Source organism: Sturnira hondurensis, unplaced genomic scaffold, assembly GCF_014824575.4.
Source record: "Sturnira hondurensis isolate 20B ecotype Veracruz unplaced genomic scaffold, ASM1482457v3 Scaffold0001509, whole genome shotgun sequence".
NCBI classification, from domain to species: domain Eukaryota; kingdom Metazoa; phylum Chordata; class Mammalia; order Chiroptera; family Phyllostomidae; genus Sturnira; species Sturnira hondurensis.
In genome coordinates, this window is record NW_028074140.1 from 428,933 (window position 1) to 449,501 (window position 20,569).

Here is a 20,569-nt window from a genome sequence, read left to right on the forward strand (position 1 = left end):
CTCTCCATTTGTCATGCTGGGCAAGTCTCGTCACTTTCTAGGTTTCAGTCTGAAATGACACAGTTGGACTGGACCATCTCTTAGGGTAATTTCTGCTCTATGGTCATGTGGTTCTGTGACTCCTCGAATGCAAGAGGAAACCATAGTCATAGAAATGAAACCATCCTGTTCTTGGTTGTAAGGTTGCAGTCAAACCATCATACCATGGAAAGGAAGGGATAGGTGCACTAGATGGAAGGTGGCCTCTGGGGCAGCCCCTACTCACCCTGTAGAAATTGGAGACTGTCATGAAGGAGGACCCTCTCTTCTGCTTCTTGGCTCCAGCTGAGAAAGTGAGACACACATGTTTCCCTTTAGCACCCAGCATGGGCGGGGGGCTGTCTCAAGGACATACATTCTCTGGTTTTAAAAGAGCTTTTTTTTAGGGCTAGATGAGGCAGGGCCCTCCCACCAGGAAAATAAGATGCACCAGGGAGTGGGCCAGTAGGCCCATTATTGCATGATTGCCAAAAGGAGTGCTGGGCTCCCTGGAGAGGGGGTAGCCCTTTGTGATTTAGGGCTGGCACAAGAGCATAAACTTCTGGCATAAACTTCTCCTATCGCTTAGGGAGGAGGAAGAGCCCACAGTCTATCTGAAGAATTGCATGTTGGTGGTGAAAACATCTCTGAGCCAAATGAGATTTGTAATGTTTGCCCCACTGAGTGGCAGCTCCAGCAAGTAGCTCTCACCCACGCAGCCTGTGGGAAGCAAGGCTGGACTTGGCATTTGCCTCAGTCAAAGGAGAGAAGAGAGCAGAAAATAAGTGCAGAGAGCTTGTTTTGGGCATAGCTTTTCCCTAGCAGTGTTGTTCTGCCTAGAGGTGATAAGGGCCTAGTGATCAATTCAGTTGTTGCATCTGCATCCCTCTAAGGCAATATCTTCTATGGTCTGCCTTAAGCAACATGTCATCCATCCATCCATCCATCCAATGAGGGTTGAATAAAAAATTTTGTTTCTTTCCATACTGGTCACTGAAGGGCATCTGCACAGGGAGACCTGACACAAGGGTTCAGCCATACCTGGAGCCTCCTCTTCTTTGAAGAGAAAGGCCAGGATTGGCAGGCTTGATTTCTGGAACAAGCCCACCACTGTTTCATTCAAGGGGTCTTTGTTCTTTTCCAGCCAGCCCGTGATGTTGTAACCCACCTGGAAAGGGACAAATACCAGTGAGTACATTCTTCCTACAGCTCTATCTTCTCTCAGTTCCCAAGATCAATCTCCCATCTCCTGGTGCTTCCGTTCTTGTCCTGATGACTTGCCTGGAGTCCTGGGATATCGCAGGTAGGGGCCCCATAATATTTGATTTCTTAGTTATTTGCAATTTAATTTCTAGGGCACCCTGCCTCTGGGCTTTGCCCACAAACCAGGACTCTCAGCTACTCTCTGTTGGTCTATGACTTTCTCTTGCATGTCATGTTTTGCTGGCCACTCTGAGCCTCCCTGACCCCTGGATCTTCTTTTGCTCAGGTGAGCTGATCTTGCTGTCAGTGACTGGACTTGACCAGTGGACAACTCCCTGCAAGGGCATTTGGTTTCTCCTTGCTGAGAAGCATATATACCCCTGTCATTGCCTCGTGGAATTAGTGGGGGGAAGTGCTCTATTCATCCACAATTGGGGCTCCATGTGTCCAGGTAATTGAACACCCACAAATTTCTGTTTCCCATTTGCCCTGTGGTACCAGCTAGAGAGGTGAAGATGAAGGAGACTTTCAGATCCTTCCATTGAGTACCGAGAACTGAGGGAGCAGATGGGAAGCTCAAATGATGAAGTAGTGACATTTGCCTCAGTCAAAGGAGGCTTCTCATTTCCTCTACAGCACATACATGCTTGTCATTTCTGGGCTTTATTTTAGAGCCTTGTTGGAAGTGCAGATCCTCCATTTCACTCTTAACATTCTGTTGCTATAAGTATTCCGTTGCTTCTCATAGTGTGGGAGATGAAGCGGAGATCTGCAATTTGGCCCCAAGCCTGCTACTTGCTCTACGTGTCAGTACTATTCATTTTGCGAGTAACTGACGTTGCTATGGTTGATGCAATGATAAAATCTTGGTCTTGATGTCTAATCTGATAGCAGCTTTCCTGACAGCTCTGGGCTCAGGCTGCTGTTTCCTTGTATTTCAACCCAAGAGTTGAGGAGGATCCATAAACTCTAGTAGTAACAGCAACACTGGCATTTTTGGCAATACTGAACTCCCAAGGAAGTCAAACACGTTTTTATAAGCTGGATGGATGAATGTTGTCACCCTAATCAGTTATTCAAATAGAACCTGAGTCCTGAGGGCACTTAATCTTCCCCTTCCCTCAGGACTGAGTTTGTCATGAGTGAAAAGCAACTTCATAGATGTCACCTTGCTGGTTTGGTGGTCACAAGCTGCCAGAGAGATGGGTTAATCATTTGGAGACTAGTTAATGGGCTTATGAAATTTTTTTTAAGTGTTCTCATTTCTGACCAAGATGGAAGTTTAGCTGTCAAACCATGGGCTATAGACAATGGTGTGGCCCTGGCAATTCTGAGGCCACAAACAATTGGTCACTCCCTGGCAGGCACCCTTGGCTGGACAGCTTTTGAATTCTCTGATAAAGAAACGATGGGGGAGTATGAATTGAAGTTTATTTCAATGAGCTGATCACCTTGTTCTATTGTGGCTGTACTAGTTGGAGGCTGGAAGCTTCCAGAAGGGTGTGTCAGGATGAACCCATAATAGTAGGCGGGAACAGCAGCCAGCAGGTGGCCACAGGATAATACTCACGGTGCCCGCATAGTGGACGAGCTCAAAGTGGGCCTCGGGCACCTTGCCCTTTCCTCCTCCTTTGGGTTTGAGGAAGTTGCTGGACTTGCCCAGGTGGTTGTCATACAGGGCTGCCTTGAATGTGGCATCGGTGGCCTTGGGGAAGACACACTGTTCCTCCAAAATGGAGAAGATACCCATGGGCTAGAAGAGAAGAGGAGTGGGTAGCATCAGAGGGGCCCACAGAATCCCAAAGAGGGCACTTTGATGTTGGCCGAGGGTTGTTGGGATGGGTGCCCACACACCCATGTGGCCAGGAAGCAGAACTCTGGGAATGGTGCCTGGTGCTGCATGGTCTGGTCTTTGAATGCCATGGCCATTTAGACTTGAAAGAGACTAGAATTCATGAAGTCCAGATGAAGGGAAGACTGAAGTCTGAAGGGGACAAATAGCTCCCCAAGTATTAATGCCACCCAAACAGTGGTGCCAGACAGGTCTGGCCCTCAGGAAAAGGGTGAGATCAGTAACACCTGACCTGTTTGTGTTTGATTTATCTGCTTGTAGCTACTCCTTCTTCTCAATGACATTCCTGGTTACTGAGGGGCCTCATGTTCTAGGTCTCCACTTACACAAAAAAGTGGAGCTCATAAATGCTATTAGTGCCTAAATATTCCCCCTTCTGTGCAGGGTCTGGATTTTTAAAGAAGATTTCTGGAAGAGGGTAATGCTCAACCCCAAAGTTTGACCACGAGAACATTCCAGGCTCTGTGACAGCCGGGCAGGGATTTATTCGTAGGTGTGGGTGGATGGGCGAATCATGCACACAGCCTGATTTTGGAGACAGTTTTCCTGGGGAGTGAAAGCTGAGCCCACATCGGAGACGCCCTGCTGTCTTAATGATCAATTCTCTAGGAGAGGCCGAAGAAGGCGCCTATGACAGCAATTTTCAACCTTTTTCATCTCATGGCACACATAAACTAATTACTAAAAATCTGTGGCACACCCAAAATACATTTTTTTTGCCAATTTGACAGAAAAAGAAATATAATTTTGATTCATTCACACTGGATGGTTATCGTTACGTTGGCTGTTGTCATTTTCACTTGACAATCTAAGGAAAAAGACGTCAGTGCCCCTGACTGAATAGTCAGATAGTGCATGTTTTAAAAATTCTTGCAGCACACTGGTTGAAAATTGCTGGCTGAGGAGACAAGACATGTTCTTTTTTTATTTTTTTTTATATTTTAACTTTTTACTTTGATACAATTTCAGGCTTGCAAAAATCATGTAAAGCATTTCTATATACCCTTCATCCAACTTCTCCAAACGTTAATATATTTTACTCTGTATGATTAAAAAGAACCAGGTGCAATACTATGAATATACTTTGTTCATATTTGGTCATCTGTCCCATAAATGTCTTTTTTCTATTCCTTTTCTGCATTTAGTTAAACCATGTCTATTCTTGAACTAGTTCATCAGCTAAAACACCAAAATCCCTATGGTGTGATTACAGGGGAGACTATCAGATTGCCTGGATGGGAGCCTGACTCTGCCATTCACAGGCTGTACGACCTTGGACAAATGACATCCCTTCTCTGTGCCTCAATGTTTCCATCTATGAAATGGTTATACTAATTTATCTCCCACATATGGTAGCTTGTGATGATTCAATGAATTAATGCGTTCAACAGGCCAACTAACTGTGGTCACTGTAGTCACTGTTGTACCCATTTTGCAGAGAAGAAGCTAGAGGTCAGAAAAACCAAGGTCATCAGTGGTGTTGCTGACTGCACCAAATTCAGGTGCCACCTCCCTGCCGACCCCAGTAAAATCCTCTTGACATGAGCCCTGGTCAGGGCCCCAGCCTCTCTCCAAGCCCCTCCTTTAAGAAGCAGGTTACCTTTTCCAGGAGGTCAATGCAGGCCTGCAGGTCAAGGCCAAAGTCTATGAAGACCCATTCGATGCCCTCCCTCTTGTACTCCTCCTGCTCCAGCACGAACATGTGGTGGTTGAAGAACTGCTGCAGCTTCTCGTTGGTGAAGTTGATGCACAGTTGCTCAAAGCTGTTGAACTGTGGCAGGAGGACAGAAAGAGGGGTCTCAGCCCAGGCACTGACAGAGCCTCTCCCAGGACCAAATGATAAGCCATAGCAGAGCTAAAATCGCTGATGGCCAACTCATGTTAGACACTGTCCCCAATGACTTAACACCAACCATCTCACCAGTAGCTCCCTCGGCCCTGTAAGAAGCCCTTCTTCATTACTCTCCCTGCAAAGACCAAGCAGCTGGAGAACATGCCCTGGCCACACAATGCTGCTTCCAGGACTGAGACCTTGGCAGCCAGACTCTGGCCCTGTGAGGTTAACAAAAATCTTCATGGAAAGAACCATTTTTTTGCCAGATATAAAAATTATCTTAGATGTTCTATGGATCTGACCCCTGCTGTGCCTTTGGACTGTTCTCTGTGTAGTTTTTCTCATTCCTTATCTGGAGAATGAAGGGGTTTGAGGGATTTATATGGCCTCCTTTTTTAAGTCAGAGACTTCTTTCTCTGAATGAAACCCCGTGCTAAAACCTCATGTGAAAAATAGGTCGAAGTGCCACTGAAATCACAGAGCAATATTCATGGGTCACGTGCACACATCTGACCCTGGGCTGAGCTGCATCTGCTCAAAAAACCTTATAAGGCAAGAATGGTTAGTGTTTCCATTTGTATGTGGGGGACAGAGGCTCGCACAGCTTGGAAATGGCTGAGCTGGGGTTTGATTCCTGTCTGTTTGTTGCACACACTCTGCTGTTGGCACAAGGCATCCTCCTCCTTCCCTAGTCCCCCTCCTGCTGACTGTCGGTGGCTGCCCAGGATTCCAGGGAGCACAGTTTGGAAACTCTAAGGCTCCTTCTCCCTATGAGATTAAATTATTCTATTGTAGACAGCCACCAAATTAGCCTTTTAGAACCTGAAAGAAACTGGGCTGAGCTGTTTAAACAAATCCGTCTGTGGCTAGTAGACATCTTAGAATAATAAGACAGCAGAGCTGAAATGCACCTTAGAGATCATCTCCTCCAGCCTGTTCATTTTAGAGGTGAGAATATGGAGGCTCAGACAGGGGTGGACAACTAGTTGGTGGCCAGCCTGAGTCCAGAACCAGTCTATTGATTCTTAATCATGCTGCTTCCAATTGTCAAGGTAAAACCTTCCTGACCCAGAATACTAGTCTTATGATGAGAGCAGAATCTCATTTCTGTGGGAGGCCCCCAGTATGTGCTGGTAAGTCAGCTCTCTCTTTCTCTCTCAAAAAAAGAAAAGCCCAATATGTAATGTTGGTTAATTTCCATGGTATAAATACTCACACCAGGGCCATGTATCAATATGATGTCAGCTGGCTCACAAAATTCCAGATCATTTAACAATCAGCTCTTGTGAGCCAGTACAGGTCAGGTCCAGCACACACTCACTCTATCTGTTATCATTCTCTATGACTAGGGAAATGAAGATGACACTTTCTGGTGGCCAAAAGTTGGATACCCGGGAGCAAACTAAAATTGGCCTATCCAAGGTTCAAGGCAAGAAACAAGAGAACCGTGGTGAAAAGTAATTTATAAAGGGAGGATGGCCACCCCAAAGCAGAAACGAAAGGCAAGGCCAGGCACACCTCAAAGATCTCGAAGCCGGCAATGTCCAGCACCCCGATGAAGAATTGCCTCTGCATCTTGGTGTCCAAGGTCTTGTTGATCCTGGCCACCAGCCACTTGAACATCTTGTCGTAGACAGCCTTGCCCAGCGCCCCAATGGAGTTGTTGCATTGTTCCATGTTCTGGCCCTTTTGCACAAACTCGTTGCCTACTTTGACCCGAGGCCGGGTGATGCCCTTCTGGAGTTCCCCGGAATTGAGACCCATGAGATGGGCGACTTTGTCAGCCACTGAACAGGGATGGAAATAAAACCAGGTGAGTGAAACAAAAGGGTGTCCTGAGAAACTTAGCGTGGTCTCCCTAGGTGATGTGAGGGTGGAGGGAAGATCCTATCTAGCTAATGAGAAAACAGAGGTCTGAGATGGTTCCCACACTCCCTCAAGGTCAAGTGGCAAAGTGGAGTATTGAAACCAAAATCATGTCTCTCTGAGAATATCATTGTCTGGACATTCAAGGAACATCCTTGGTTTACAGCATGTCTCTGAAATGTGCACAAAGCCCTGGAGAGCCCTGCCACTGGCTGCCTCCTCCCCGATCAGCCCCACCCAGCCCAACACCTACCCTCGGTGGTGTCCACTTCAGCTTGCTCCTCTCTGGGCTTCTGCTTGAACTTCATGTTGCCAAAGTGCATGATGCCCCCCGTCAGCTTATAAACACTCATCTTCTCCTCAGCGCTGAAGCCCAACACGTCAAAGGCAACCTGCAAGGCCCAGGGAGGAGAAAGCCAAGAATCTCCATGCTTCGCATTCCCGAGTAGAGGCCACCACATTGCCAATGAACCGTGGTGTGGACGTTGGAGATGAGACCGCCCTGATCAGGGAGGTCTGTTTTTCTCCAAGGGCCCAGACCAGATGTTCCGCAATGTAGTCACTGCATTTGTTTAACCTCTCTGGCCTCTGTTTAGTCTTTGGCAAAATGGCGATAGTAGGTGGTCATAAGGATAAATCAAAATGCTGAATACATGTTTAGTCCAGTGCTTGACCCACAATAAAAACTGAGAAGTAGTATCATTATTACCATCTTTATTATTGTTAAGGCTTCATGCTAGGTTTTGGGAGAAGAGAAGGCAAAGATGCATCAAGAATCAATTGTGTTGACAAACAAGAGAGATTACACAAATACTCTTAACAGAAGTCACAGGTGCTCAGTGCCATAAAAGGAGGAAGGGAGGGTGTAATAGGAATGTCTAGCTGGACTGGAAAGGGGAAACAAATGTATGGAGTAGCCCTGGCAGGTGTGTCTCAGTTGGTTGGAGTATTGTTCCATAAACTGAAAGATTGTGGGTTCGATTCCTGGTCAGGGCACATGCCTAGGTTGCAGGTTTAGTCCCCTGTCAGGGTGTGTACTAGAGGCAAGGGATCCACGTTTCTCTCATTACAATGATGTTTCTCTCTCCCCCCCGCCCCATTTCTCCCTCCCTCTCTCCGTTTCCCTTTCTCTAAAATTGATGTGTGTCCTTGGAGGAGGATTAAAAAAATCCGTGACGTACATGGCCTCCTTAAGTGCCTATGGAATTCTAGTTTATTGTGGAATCTTTGGGGTTCTCTATGCAATTCCAGCTCAATGCTGCAAAGAGAAATTCTGCTTGCTGTGACAGGCTTAGGAGAAACACTAACTGCAACCCCAGAAAAATCCAGGGAAGAATCTGGGGCTGTTGCTTGACGACTCTTAGGGGCTCTCCCTGACCCCAATTCTGATGGTAGTGCATACAGGCCCCCCAAGTCTCCCTGTTGACTCTCTTTGTCTTTCACCAGCCGTTCCCACCCACTTACGTCTGTGATCTGCAGCTCCTCCCCGTCGTCCATGTTCTCCACCATGGTGACACCCTGGCTCACCCAGTGGTACTCTTTAGGGTTGGGGACCAGCAGCAAACTCTCTGCCAAGAGCAGGAAAGAGAGTTAAGGGCTTGGTGACACATGTCCTTCTTCCCTTTCGTTTTTAACCAATATCTCTAAATGCCTCTCATGTGCCAAGAGTGATGGTGGGCATTGTGGAGGTTACAGAGCTGAGCAACATGTGGTCCCCTCCTTCTGGGATCATCCAGAGTCATGGAGGGACTTGAACAGGTCACAGGAGGAGCTTGAGAGTGGCAAAAGAGTCTCAGGGACTTGTGTCCGCTGTCACTTGGCCCAGTACCTGGCATCTAGTAGGCACCCAATAGATATTTTTGGAGTAAATGAATTCACATCTTTCTCCTTTCCATCTCCTGAGAAGAGCAGGTCAGACTCTAAGGCAGCAGATAATGCATGATAGCAGTGGGCAGTAATAATCATTTCTATAATGTGTATGGAACATTGCTGCTTCCACAAAGAAATATCCTCACTTTCATTTTTCTTCAAATGTGTGTCCTTCTTAGTCTTTTTTTTTTTACTTTTGGAAGAGACATCAGTGCAAGAAATACTTATCTTTTCTTTCATCTCTACTATTGAGAAAAACTACAGCTCCAGAATGAAGATAAATGGAGGCTGCCATGCTGCACCAGGGAGGCAATAGAGTTTGGTGGGGAGTATGGTAAAAAGGAGAGCCTTAGCTCCATCTAAAGGGGCCACCACCATTCAGCTGCCCTGATTAGTCCCACATGGGAGAACAAGCACATAGCACTAGATCTTCTGCTACTTCAGAGAAACTAGGAAATTGGCTTTCATTAATTAAAAGTATACTGTGTTGAACACAAGTAAAGCCCACCTATGAGTGGGGATGGTGTACAATGCCCTAGTCTCTGGCTGGGTCAGGAGGTGTGTATATGGAAGATTGAGTCTTTATCCCCACATCCCCTGCCCTGACATCCTGTGCAGTCCTGCCAAAGACAGCTGAACAGGTTGGTGTCCGCCCAAGGGCATCTGGCTGAGAGGATGACTGCACTCTGCTGGCCAAGCAGTGCCCTCAGCGTGAGCTGTGTTGCCCCAGAGCGCAGCCTGCTGTTACTGCACTGGCAACATTGGCAGGGCTAACTGTGGTCCTTGGCTGACTTCTCTGCTGCTGTCTGAGCATTGGGCCCAGAGGCAGCAGGTCCAAGGCACAAGAGGGCTGATCTCTGCATCCCAGGGCTATGTCTCAGCCATGAGTTGCAGGCATCCCAAAGCCCCGTCTGTGAAATGGGCAGACAATGGAGTTAAGCCTCATAAGGCTGTTGTGAAGACAAGATGGGAGCAGTACTTTGAGAAGTTTCCCTGTAACCTACTCACATAACTGTAAACGAAAGGGATTCAGGCAGAACCACGGGCTCCGCACAAGGGAGTTTTTTTTTGTTTGTTTGTTATTGAAATAAGAGGAAAAGTGAGTTCGGAGGCAGGCAGACAGACATAAAGATCTTTACCAACAAGTTCAGGCTTCTTGTTAGAGAGGATCTGGTAGAAAATGTGGTAGCCCCTCTCAGCTGCTTGCTGTGAGATGACACGAGATTTCTCTAAGAGATCTGGAAGAGAATAAGCAAAATGCCTGTAAGCTCAGCCCATTCTGCCTGGAGTGCAGGGTGCAGGGTTCCTCTCCACAAAGCCCAGTGCCAAAGCCAGTCCTGGGTTCATTGTTCCCTCTCCCCCAGACACACAGCTTTAGGGGGCCCTGGCTGTGGATGGTGGCAGTCAGGCTTCGCTCAGGAGGGCCCCCCCCCACCTTGATAGAATGTTCCAAATGTTCCTATTTTGAAATTCCTAATACTTTTTCAATAGGGGGCCCCTCACTGTCACTTTGCACAGAGCCCCACACATTATGGAACTGGGCCTGCCTGGAAGAACCCCCCCTGAAAGGGCCAACTCACAGCTCTCAATGTCAGCTCCAGCAAGTTTGCCTGTTGTTCCGAAGTGGATCCGGATGAACTTGCCCTGAGCAGGGAGGAGAGGGGAGGGTCGTGAGGGAGTGTGTGCATAGTTCTAGAGCAACACATGGCCCAGGTTTGGCCGTCATCACTCGTTGGCAGCCCCCCTGAATTCATGGAGCACTTTGGGAATGTAATTGGGCCAGGCATGGCTTATTCTGAGTCATGAATGTCTCATACAGATGGGCAGGGGAGGTGGATGGATTCTGGAGCTCAGTCTTGGGTCTGTGAGGTAACCTCACAGGATTGGGGAGAGGGTCCACAGCTTCCAGACATTGCACATCTCTGGCTCCCCTGTCTGACGTCACAGCCCCAACACCACCGTGCTCCCAAGTCTCTGCGTTTAAGCACCTTGATTTAGGTTACCGGAGTGAGCNCTCACAGCTCTCAATGTCAGCTCCAGCAAGTTTGCCTGTTGTTCCGAAGTGGATCCGGATGAACTTGCCCTGAGCAGGGAGGAGAGGGGAGGGTCGTGAGGGAGTGTGTGCATAGTTCTAGAGCAACACATGGCCCAGGTTTGGCCGTCATCACTCGTTGGCAGCCCCCCTGAATTCATGGAGCACTTTGGGAATGTAATTGGGCCAGGCATGGCTTATTCTGAGTCATGAATGTCTCATACAGATGGGCAGGGGAGGTGGATGGATTCTGGAGCTCAGTCTTGGGTCTGTGAGGTAACCTCACAGGATTGGGGAGAGGGTCCACAGCTTCCAGACATTGCACATCTCTGGCTCCCCTGTCTGACTTCACAGCCCCAACACCACCGTGCTCCCAAGTCTCTGCGTTTAAGCACCTTGATTTAGGTTACCAGAGTGAGCTCTGTTTGATATAGACCCTGACACAAAAATCTCTGGGGAGGGGATGCCGTGACTTGCCTAATCCCGTTGGTGTGTGTAAATCAGCCTCAATTCACTTACCTGCAATGGGGTGAGGATCCCCATCCTACCTCCCCCAGGGCCCACCTCCCCCAGGGCCCACTGCTGCGGCTGCTCACACTTACAAAGCGAGAGGAGTTGTTGTTCCTGGTGGTCTTGGCATTTCCAAAAGCCTCCAGCACGGGGTTTGCCTGGATGATTTGATCCTCCAGGGACCCCTGCCCCAGACAGAAACACCAGGTGGGATGGCCTGTGGGCTACTGCCTGGGGACCCAGGGCTTTCAAGTGACAGTGGCTTATGTGCCAGGAACCAGGAGGGGAACAGGTTTGAGAGGCTAGGAAATTGGGGTGGGAGGGGACCTGGGAGGAGGGCCACTGCATGATGACTGTCCCCCTGCAGGCTCCAACGTTGGAGGGGCACCTAGCTGATGATAGGCCTTGATTCTTAGCTGTTGTTTCCTCACTTTGCTCTTGGTGGACACCCCTGGGCAAGCTGAACATGCTCCCTGGGCATCCCTGGTCTCTCTCCCAACCCCCTTTTCTTTGTTGGCATTTGATGGCACCACTGGCACAGCTAATGCTTCTTGCGCCCCAGGGCCTGCGCGTCAGATGTGGCCTGCACAGCAGAGTTCATCCAGTGGGAGAAGACCCGGGCCTGTAGCCACCTTCTCCCTGTGTGACCCCAACCAAGTCACTTCTTTCCAAGCCTCAGCTTTCTTGTCTGTGAAATGGCCCTAATCCACAGACCAGCTGTGAGGGTCACAGGGGTGCTGCCCCATGGGCCCAAAGATGGGGCGGGCCAAGGATGACAGGCCTGAGCCTGCGCAGTCAGCCCTACCTTCGTATCTGTGGACTGTTTGCCAGTTCCTCCGATGTTGGCAAAGTACTGGATGACCTTCTTCGTGTTCTCAGTCTTGCCAGCACCAGATTCTCCACTATGGGTGGGAAACGGGAGCAGACAAGTGAAGCACTGACAGAGGAGTAGCAGCAGAGGAGGGGGCGATAAAGGTGCAGCCAAGTGTGACCACCTTTCACCGTTCAGCTGACAGGCAGGTGGGGGCTTATGGACATGGGGGGTCCCCTTAGTTTAGCAGGTGCAGATTTACTAATTGTCTAATCCCACTACTGCCCACATATTTCTATACAAGGGCCCACCAGTTAATATAAGAGGGCTTATTTACACATGTAAGACACAGACAATTATATGTGTATAGACGGAAGGACAGAAGGGACACTTACGTGATTAGCATAGACTGATTTTCACGATCTGCAGGGAAGAAAACAGCAATTGGAAAATGTAATTAGGAAACACTTAGAAACTAGACATCTGACATTATCTTTGCCAAACAGTCTGCGTCTCCCTGCATCCCACCCAACTTGGAGAGTAGCTGCAGAAGCCAGGTGAGTCTGAAAACCCTGGGTCCTGCAGGGTCTGTGGTAACACGCCAGCCTCTACATCAAACTTTGCAGAAAGGGACGAAAACTGACCATCTACCCTGTTTCTACTAGCCTGTCCCATAAAGCTACCCCATCATAAGCAAAATAAAGAGAAATGATAATAAAAATTACTTCATGGGGCCTCTGTACTGTATGGCAGAGATCATACAAGGAATGGTTAAAAGTTGACTTGAGTTCTGGGCGAGCTACTGAACTTGGCATCCTGGCTTTTGTGACACTTAAATGAGATAGGGCCAAGGTAGGGCTGGTACTTAGCAAGTGCACTCACTGATCACTGACTGGTGTCTGGTGTTAAAATCGCATTCTGTTGCTGTCCAACATTTAGCAAAAAACTGCAGCAGGTGGTGCAGGGTCAGGGTTGGGATTGGATAGCACATAGTTTTTATGCATTTTGAGTAACAATGGCAAAGGAGCACCTGTCACCCACCACGAGAGCCCCAGCAGGCCCCACCCCACTCACCCATGAGCATGTCGTGGTAGGCATTGTCTGAGATGGAGAAGAGGTGGGGTGGCATCTCTGTGCGCTTCTTGCCTTTGTACATGTTGGCCACTCGGGCCCCGTAGATGGGCAGCCACCTGTAGGGGTTGACTGTCACGCAGAATAAGCCCGAGTAGGTCTGGTGGGAGGAAAGGAAGATGGTTAGCTGGCCCTTCCTTCTGCAGCCTTCCTCCCTCTGGGCTCCAGCCTGTCATAGAGCAGCCTGGCTGGAGGTCACTGCCAGCCTGGAGAGATAGAATGGTGTCCTTCTGGGGGCAAAAATCTATGTCTGGGTCTTTATTCAGTAAGGAAAACAAGTCTTCTCCTTAACAGATATGTTTCATTTTTCTTTGGTTTAATTATTTGAATAGATAACACAGTCACTGTATGGACAAACATGTAGTAAAAAGTTCCCCCAACTGTGCAGTGCCTGCCCCCATCCTTCCACAGGGAAGCGCTTTCTAATATTTATGTCTGTGGTTCCTGCTGCATACACAAACAAATTCAGAGACACGTTCTTATGCCCCACCTTGTTTTTAAAACTAAAGATAGTAGTATTTTATAATACTGTTTTATGTATTTCTTTCTCCCCTTAATATATCTGGGAGGTTTTCCCATGGGAATTCACAGAGATTTCTGGGGTGTTTTAACAGCTGTGTGGTGCTCACTGTGTGAGTACGATCCCCTACCGGTAGGCAGTTGGGTTTGATCTACTTTTAAAAAGAAATGTCAGCTTCTCTTTTCATCTCGAGGCAATTTTGTAAGAAAACCATCCCATAAAAAGAATCAGAAAAACCAATGAGGTAGTACAAGAAATTATCTGAGCAGAGAATAAGTGAGGGCAGGAAATGGCCAAATTCCTGGGTGCCCATCTATGGCTTCCAGACTCTCCCTTCTCCTCGCAGGACACTCATATGGATCTGCTGTCTCTGCTCTGTGCCTCTTTACAGTTCAACTTTAAGACTTTCCACTGTGGTCCAGTGGGACTACTGCCCCCACTACAATCCTCTCCAGCCCCTGCCAATCCCAGCTTCTCCTTAATATAGCAGTGATATATTAAGTTTTACAAGGAATCCTATTGAGTTGTAAGTATGATATACAGTGTCTCATCCTGGGACTCCAGTCATTTAATCACTCTTTCTCTCTAGCCCTATATCAGCAGGGGTGGTGGGTAGTGCAGACATTGGCCTGGAAACCAGTTATATCCCTGTTTTGGACAGAATGAAAGGACAGGTTCCCCATCTTCCCTTACAGGAGGGACGTGAAAGGGAAGCAGCTGCAGCTGTGGAGCAGCCCCTGCCTGGCAGAGATGTTCAACCAGCAACTGAGGTGCCTTAAGAGGAGACTCCTTGCCTTTGGCCCTTAGGCCACATTCCACAGAGCCTACACTCCCTCAGCCCAAAGACTAAGGCATGGCCACCCAAGGTGAGCAAGGGCTTGGCTGCAGAGTGACTCCGAGTAGGCCACAACCCTGAGTTTGGCCATCAAGCCCATACAGACATTCTCAGTTCAAGCTCCAGGCTCAGCCAAGGAGAACGTGGTTCTTTCCAGACCTGAGGTCCAATGGTGTCCTCACCAGTCTCCAAGCCCAGCAAATATTTCCAAGAGCTTTGTAGCACTCTATCAGCACGGCCTGGGGCTTTGGTGCTGACAGGGCCTTGAATGTGGAACTAAGGTAGTATTGAAGTAGGTTGAGGGAAGGAAGCATGCAGCAGCCATCTTGGCTATCACTGCAAATCACCAGAAATCCCCAGGGGCGCCTGACCTTGAAGGCAGGACCCACCTCATCTATTTCTACCAGATAAACATCTTTCTGTTTTAGTAAAGATATCCAGAGGGGCAAAGACCCAAAATTCCTTACGCCCCATGCTGAATGTAGCCACCAGCACTTTCAGGAAATCATATTTCTGTCTTTGGATTTCCAAGGTGGTCAGGGGACTGATGGTAAACCACTTTGCTCATTCCAGCATAGTGCACAATGTTTGTTGAATGAATAATTAGATGGATGGGTAGAATGGAGGAAGAAAGATGAGGAAGAAAGGAAGAAAACAAGGAGAGAGGGAAGGATACATAAATGAATGGATGGATAGATGGATGGATGGTGGGGCAGGGAGGGACTTCTAATCAAGCCAATAAAGTCACTAAAGGGAAAATGATATTTTGATTGTGGAGTTTGTGGGGGTGGTGTAGGATGATGTTGGGAATCCCCCTGCCTAGTTTCAGAAACTGTAAACTCCCATGGCTAAGGCTGGGTGAGAGACTTGGGGAACCTAAGCCATTGAGGAGATTAAGCTTATCTCCCTGATAGGAGCACCACCTCTGTTCACTTTACTTCACCGTACCTGGCCCCCAGTGAATGATTGGTTAGCCAATGATGGGTAAGATTCCTCAAGGGATGGACGACCTAAAACAGGCATGATCACAAGGGGGGCCTCAGGGAAGGACTTGGGGGGCTATAGAAAAAGGGGTAAAGGACCCCCACCCCTTGGCTATGACATAGCCTGAGTCCTCATTCTGTCTGCAAGAAGTCTCCTAATCTCTTGGCTGCCTTACTTCCCCTGCTCAACCTAAGCCTGAAACAATGCCAGATGTGGGTGTGGCCCTGTGCTGGAAAGGGCAGGATCCCAGCGGGGGTCAGCCCTAAGAAAGAATGCAGAAAATCCTGTGAAACCTGCTTGCTAATACCCTCAATTTAAATGATAAGGGTCCAAGCCTGAAATAAGTTTGTTTCCCTAAAGTTTTATGGCCCTTTAGCTATCTGACCCTGACTCAAAATAAGTCCTTATAGTTCTTTGAATGTTATCTATTTGATCATTATTGCCTGACAATGATTGATGGTCTTAATCTGAGAATGTGGGTCTTTGGAGCTGCTGGTTGCTTACTGATTATAACCATGCTCTGTGTACTTTGATGCATTTACAAATTATTTTCCTAGGGTTGTGTGAGAGACTAGCAAGAAGCAAGCTTTGTGGGATCTATAGTGGTCCTTACCAGAAACAAAGGGGGGAAATATAGGAGACCATTCTGTGTGATGGGGCCCAGCTCCCACTCGAAAGGCCAGTGGAAAGTGAGGTCTAATGCACAGGACCCAAACACATGGATAGGTTCTCCTGCGGGGAATCAGGCCTGCATTGTACCTAGACTGCTATGAGACTTGCCTTTGCTAAAACTCCCTCATCCTGAATTGAGGCAGCAGATGCTTCCTATAACTTCCTAAAGTCTGTGCTAAACCTCTCCAGTATGGTGTGTAACCAGTTCAATCACTTTTGCCCTTGGTCTGCAACATCCTTTTCTTTGAAGTAATTAGCATCATTCTTCCCTTTGTTTTCTGTAAAAGATAACCACCTAAAGCAAACCTGTGCATAGCAAATGAGGACCCTCCTCAATGTAATGTGCCCAGAAAAGCAATTAAAACTTGTCAAAGCAAGGGCCATGGTGCTCTCCCCTTGAGAAAATGGCTGTGTCATCCCTTTTTCTCCACAGGACTTGGTAGTCTGTGTGAATTTGTCTCATGTCTCTTCCACAATGCAGTGGACACTGCTTGCTGGTGACTGCATCAGGGTAGGGAGGGAGACTTCTGGGTAACAGCTTCAACAAAATGTATTTCAGCTGCCTGTGGGAGATGGTGCCATCACTGAGATGTTGAAAGCTTGGAGTAGAAGTTCTAATGGGTCAGAAACAGTCTCTGTGCCCTTGTCTGTGTCATAATGTGCATTGGTTGCTGGGGAAGGTAGAGTAGCTGCCCCTCCTATCAGGACAGGGGCCGAAGACCTGCAGTGCCCACTTCCTTCTCTCCCCCAGCCCCAGGCACTCACATAGATCCTCATGTTGACATAGCGTTGGCGCAGATTGTTCAGGACACTGGCCTCATTCAAGAAGGTCATGTCTGCCATGTCATTGGCCTGGTAGAATTTGGGTGGGTTCATCTGCTGGATATCATCCTTCTTCACGGTGACAGTCTGGGGGAGATTTCAAGACATAGAACATAAATTAGGGAGTAGTACCACCATAGCCACGGCAGCATCTGGCACTGGTTACTACACATGCACTCTCCTGGAATGTGCTGGAGTCAGGTATCCAGTGGGCCTAGCTTCTGGTCCAGCCATCTCCCTGTGCAGCATGGGAAGGGGAGGAACTTCTGAGGTCATATGAGCCCTAACATCCTGCTCTCTGAAATAGGGATGACAATAGCCTCCATGGTTGGTTTCTGGGAGAATTATACGAACTTAAGTGGGATTATGGAAAAATGACTTGTAAGATGTGAATTTCCCTCGCTACATTCAGAACACCTCTGGCCTATGCTTCTTTTCGCACCAAGTCCATTCTGGTAGTTGATCAGACCTTCCTCATTGATCCCAGTGACACTTTGCAGAGATGTGACTCTTGGCTCTCTGCCTTGGGAGTTAGTGGTGGCTTCTAAATAGTAATGAATTTTTTAATTAAAAAAGGGATATTCTCCTGCTCCCACCAAACCACTTGGAAGGATAAAACTGAAAACAAGCCAGCAAATGAGACAAAGAAAAGGAGCAGAACAATGGGTGTTGGGCAGTAGATGTACATCATTAAGAGTCCGAGTTCCTGCACATGGCAGGCAAATCCTGCCCCCTTGTGCACCCTGGTTTTCATCTGTAAATGCAAACTAGCACCAACTTTTAAGTTTCATCATCTGGGGCCAAAGCTTAAGACCTGTGATCCAGAAAAAAAAAAAAAAATCTTTGAACTGCCTACAGCCTGAGATATGAGGCTTAAACATACATTTGAATTTTGAGACTTTTAATAATTTATGAGTCTGATAGGCAGATAATTTGAGACCTTGACAGTTCTGGAAAATCCACCCAGTAATGGTCACCATACCCCTAGTAAGTCAAGCTAGGTTTTATTCAGAGTCCATTTCCAGTGGTTTCCAGCTCTCAGGGCTTCATCCATAAGCAAACACTTATCTCTCAGCTCCAGCCTTTGTCTTAGGAACCAAGTGAGTCAGTCTCTTCTGTCTGGCTGGATGGTGTGTCCACTGCAGAAGCTCAGAGAAGTATTATTCTTAAATTGCATCCAAACTGGGACCTCTGGGGCTCTATGTTTATTGTCCATCATTTCGTACAACACTATAATGCTCTGCCCTTCTGAAAAGTATGTTCCTCCTGAGAATCAGGCTGACTTTTATGTTCAAATCCACTTTAATCCCACTATAGCCACATTTCTCTCCAGTCACTTCCCTGAAAGGGCAATGCAAAGTATAGCTCAACTATTGCAAATTCTCATCATGGAAAGTCCCTGGCTTCTTTTATGCATGAAATTAACCAAGCACTGACCTCACACTGCCCCTTTGCAGCCACCATGGAGAGATGGCGTGGTGAAGTAGAGGGCACATGGGTGTTTGAGCCAGATGCTCTAGCTTTGAATGAGTTCATCATCGTGACCATGGACAAGTCACCTAAAGTCTTGCAAAATAGGATCAATAAATCCTACTACGTAAGGTTATCAACAGGATTAAACACATTGTTCAGTGCCTCACCAGGAGTCTGGAGCAGGGTAGGGATTTAATAAAAGAAATTTTCTATTCATTTTCTCACGTCACCCCTCAGAGTTAGACAGGGTGGATTAGCAGAGAGAGTGGTGTGCTGGTAAACCCCTTGTATGGGGAAAAAAATCTCTGATTTGTACCATTTGTCAATTCCCATCATGTAGATACTGCCACCATGGCTGACATCAAGATGACAAAGGTTTAACAACTGGCTGCAAATCTTGAATGTTTGGTGTTTGGTCCATGCAAGCCCGCTCCAGCACACCACCACCAGGCAGCAAGGGGCTCAGAGCCACCATCTGTTGTTTGTGCAACTAAAGAGCTCACCCAGGTTGGCCAGAGTGCTCCAGGCAATGTCTCGCATTCTTCATGCTGTCACGGGCATATAGTGCATCCACTGATGGGTGGGAGGCTCTCTCTCCCTCTTAGAAAACAGATTTCACAGGAGAACTGTTTGGGACCTTAAAGATGAGTAACCCATGATAATCTCTTGTACATATGTATTGTTTTAGAGCACACAAAGTACTTTCCTATGTCCTATCATGTTGGAATCTCTATTGTGAGAGAGCCAAAGCTCAGAGAGGAAAAGTGTCTTTCCCTGGACTACACCTTGAGTGTCATTGTGCCTGAACTTGAACCCAGCACATGGGGCTAGAGGCATCTGCTCTTTCTGCCGCCCTGCCTCTTGAGCAGAAGCATGGACACAGAGTCTGAGTGTCTGCCACTTCCAAAGCTCAGTTTCATCCTGGAGATTATTCCCCACTCACCTGGTTGTTGACAGTCTTCACGGTGACTTGGTCCCCCTGCTCAGACTGGATCTCTCCGGCCACAAAGCCCTCCTTCTCGTCTTTGACCCAGCAGGACCTCTTGATGTCATAGGGCTTGTTCATGGCTTCGATCCTCTCCTTTTCAGGAGGTGCCAGGAAGGGCATTGGGTCCACATCGTCCCCACATTCACCTTTATATCCACCAGGCATTGTGGCTTGGCCAAGGGAGAAGCAAGAAGGAACAAAGAGTGGGAACCAGGACTTCCTTAGGTGCTGTAGGGGAAAGAGAGCAAGGGCAGTTTGTCGGGACTGATGTATGGGCTGAGGCGAAGACCCCAAGAGAGACAGGGGGTTGCTTCTCATGTTACTTTTGATGTCTTGGTAACATTGGGTCTTAATGACTTAGAATAAGCTATTAACTTCTCAGAATTGTTTACACCCCACTAAGGAAAAAAATGCCTCTGCATTTTTTTTTTGTCTGATATACCATTTACATTCAGGCTGTGAGGTAAGGCTGGATCATTTTGTGGATGAGGAGACTAGAGCCAGGAGGGGTTAAAGCAAGAACTTTCAACCACAAAAGAGACAAAAAAAAAATGATCACCACTTGGTTTTCATTTTCCCTTAAGGTATGAGCAGAGGCCACAAGCCATGGTAGTACCAGAACTGTTGTGGATTGTCCCCAACAGAAACCACAGCTACTTTCCTTTTAGTGTGCTTGCAGATATCGCAAAATGGTATTTACTATACTTTTTGGACCATAAGATGCATCTAGGTTTTAAAAGAGGAAAACAGAGAAAATTTTTTTGAAGCAAAAAATGTGGTAAAATATTTACTAACATAAATAACATAATATTTCACCAACATAAATGTAAACAGAACTCAACAGCAGCATTAACAACCATTATTCCTCTCAAATTGGGGGTTTCATCTTATAGTCTGAAAAATATGGTAGCTTTACCTCGACTTTGAAATTCTGGTCTTATTAGACCCTCAATTGGAGGTTATTAAAATCCACTAACAAAGCAGTACACTGTTAATTACTATATCACACATTGATGTTTTAATATTTTGATAACTGTTGTTTAATGCCATCAGTTTCCTTTGTAACCCTATATAGTTTATTTTATGCATTTTAAAACACTAATCTGATCAGAAGTCCACAGGAATTGCCAGATGCTAAGTGAGACCTGG

At 47.3% G+C, this 20,569-nt stretch overlaps 1 protein-coding gene across 1 annotated transcript in view; it reads right to left on the reverse strand.

The window, feature by feature from the left end:
• The window catches only part of MYH16 (myosin heavy chain 16), a 57,023-nt gene extending 36,971 nt beyond the window's left edge, over positions 1-20,052 (reverse strand). Inside the window, exons 1-16 of the mRNA XM_037028414.1 lie at positions 20,037-20,052; positions 19,376-19,648; positions 16,903-17,046; positions 13,070-13,226; positions 12,391-12,418; positions 11,990-12,086; positions 11,277-11,369; positions 10,662-10,725; positions 9,782-9,880; positions 8,238-8,341; positions 7,027-7,165; positions 6,426-6,694; positions 4,674-4,844; positions 2,792-2,974; positions 1,060-1,186; positions 266-324 (exon numbers count right to left, since the gene is read on the reverse strand). Of these exons, the coding sequence (XP_036884309.1) occupies positions 266-324; positions 1,060-1,186; positions 2,792-2,974; positions 4,674-4,844; positions 6,426-6,694; positions 7,027-7,165; positions 8,238-8,341; positions 9,782-9,880; positions 10,662-10,725; positions 11,277-11,369; positions 11,990-12,086; positions 12,391-12,418; positions 13,070-13,226; positions 16,903-17,046; positions 19,376-19,585 (1,944 nt within the window). The 5' untranslated portion in view covers positions 19,586-19,648; positions 20,037-20,052. The remainder of the gene's footprint in view (positions 1-265; positions 325-1,059; positions 1,187-2,791; positions 2,975-4,673; positions 4,845-6,425; positions 6,695-7,026; positions 7,166-8,237; positions 8,342-9,781; positions 9,881-10,661; positions 10,726-11,276; positions 11,370-11,989; positions 12,087-12,390; positions 12,419-13,069; positions 13,227-16,902; positions 17,047-19,375; positions 19,649-20,036) is intronic.
• Positions 20,053-20,569: the final 517 nt, after the last annotated feature.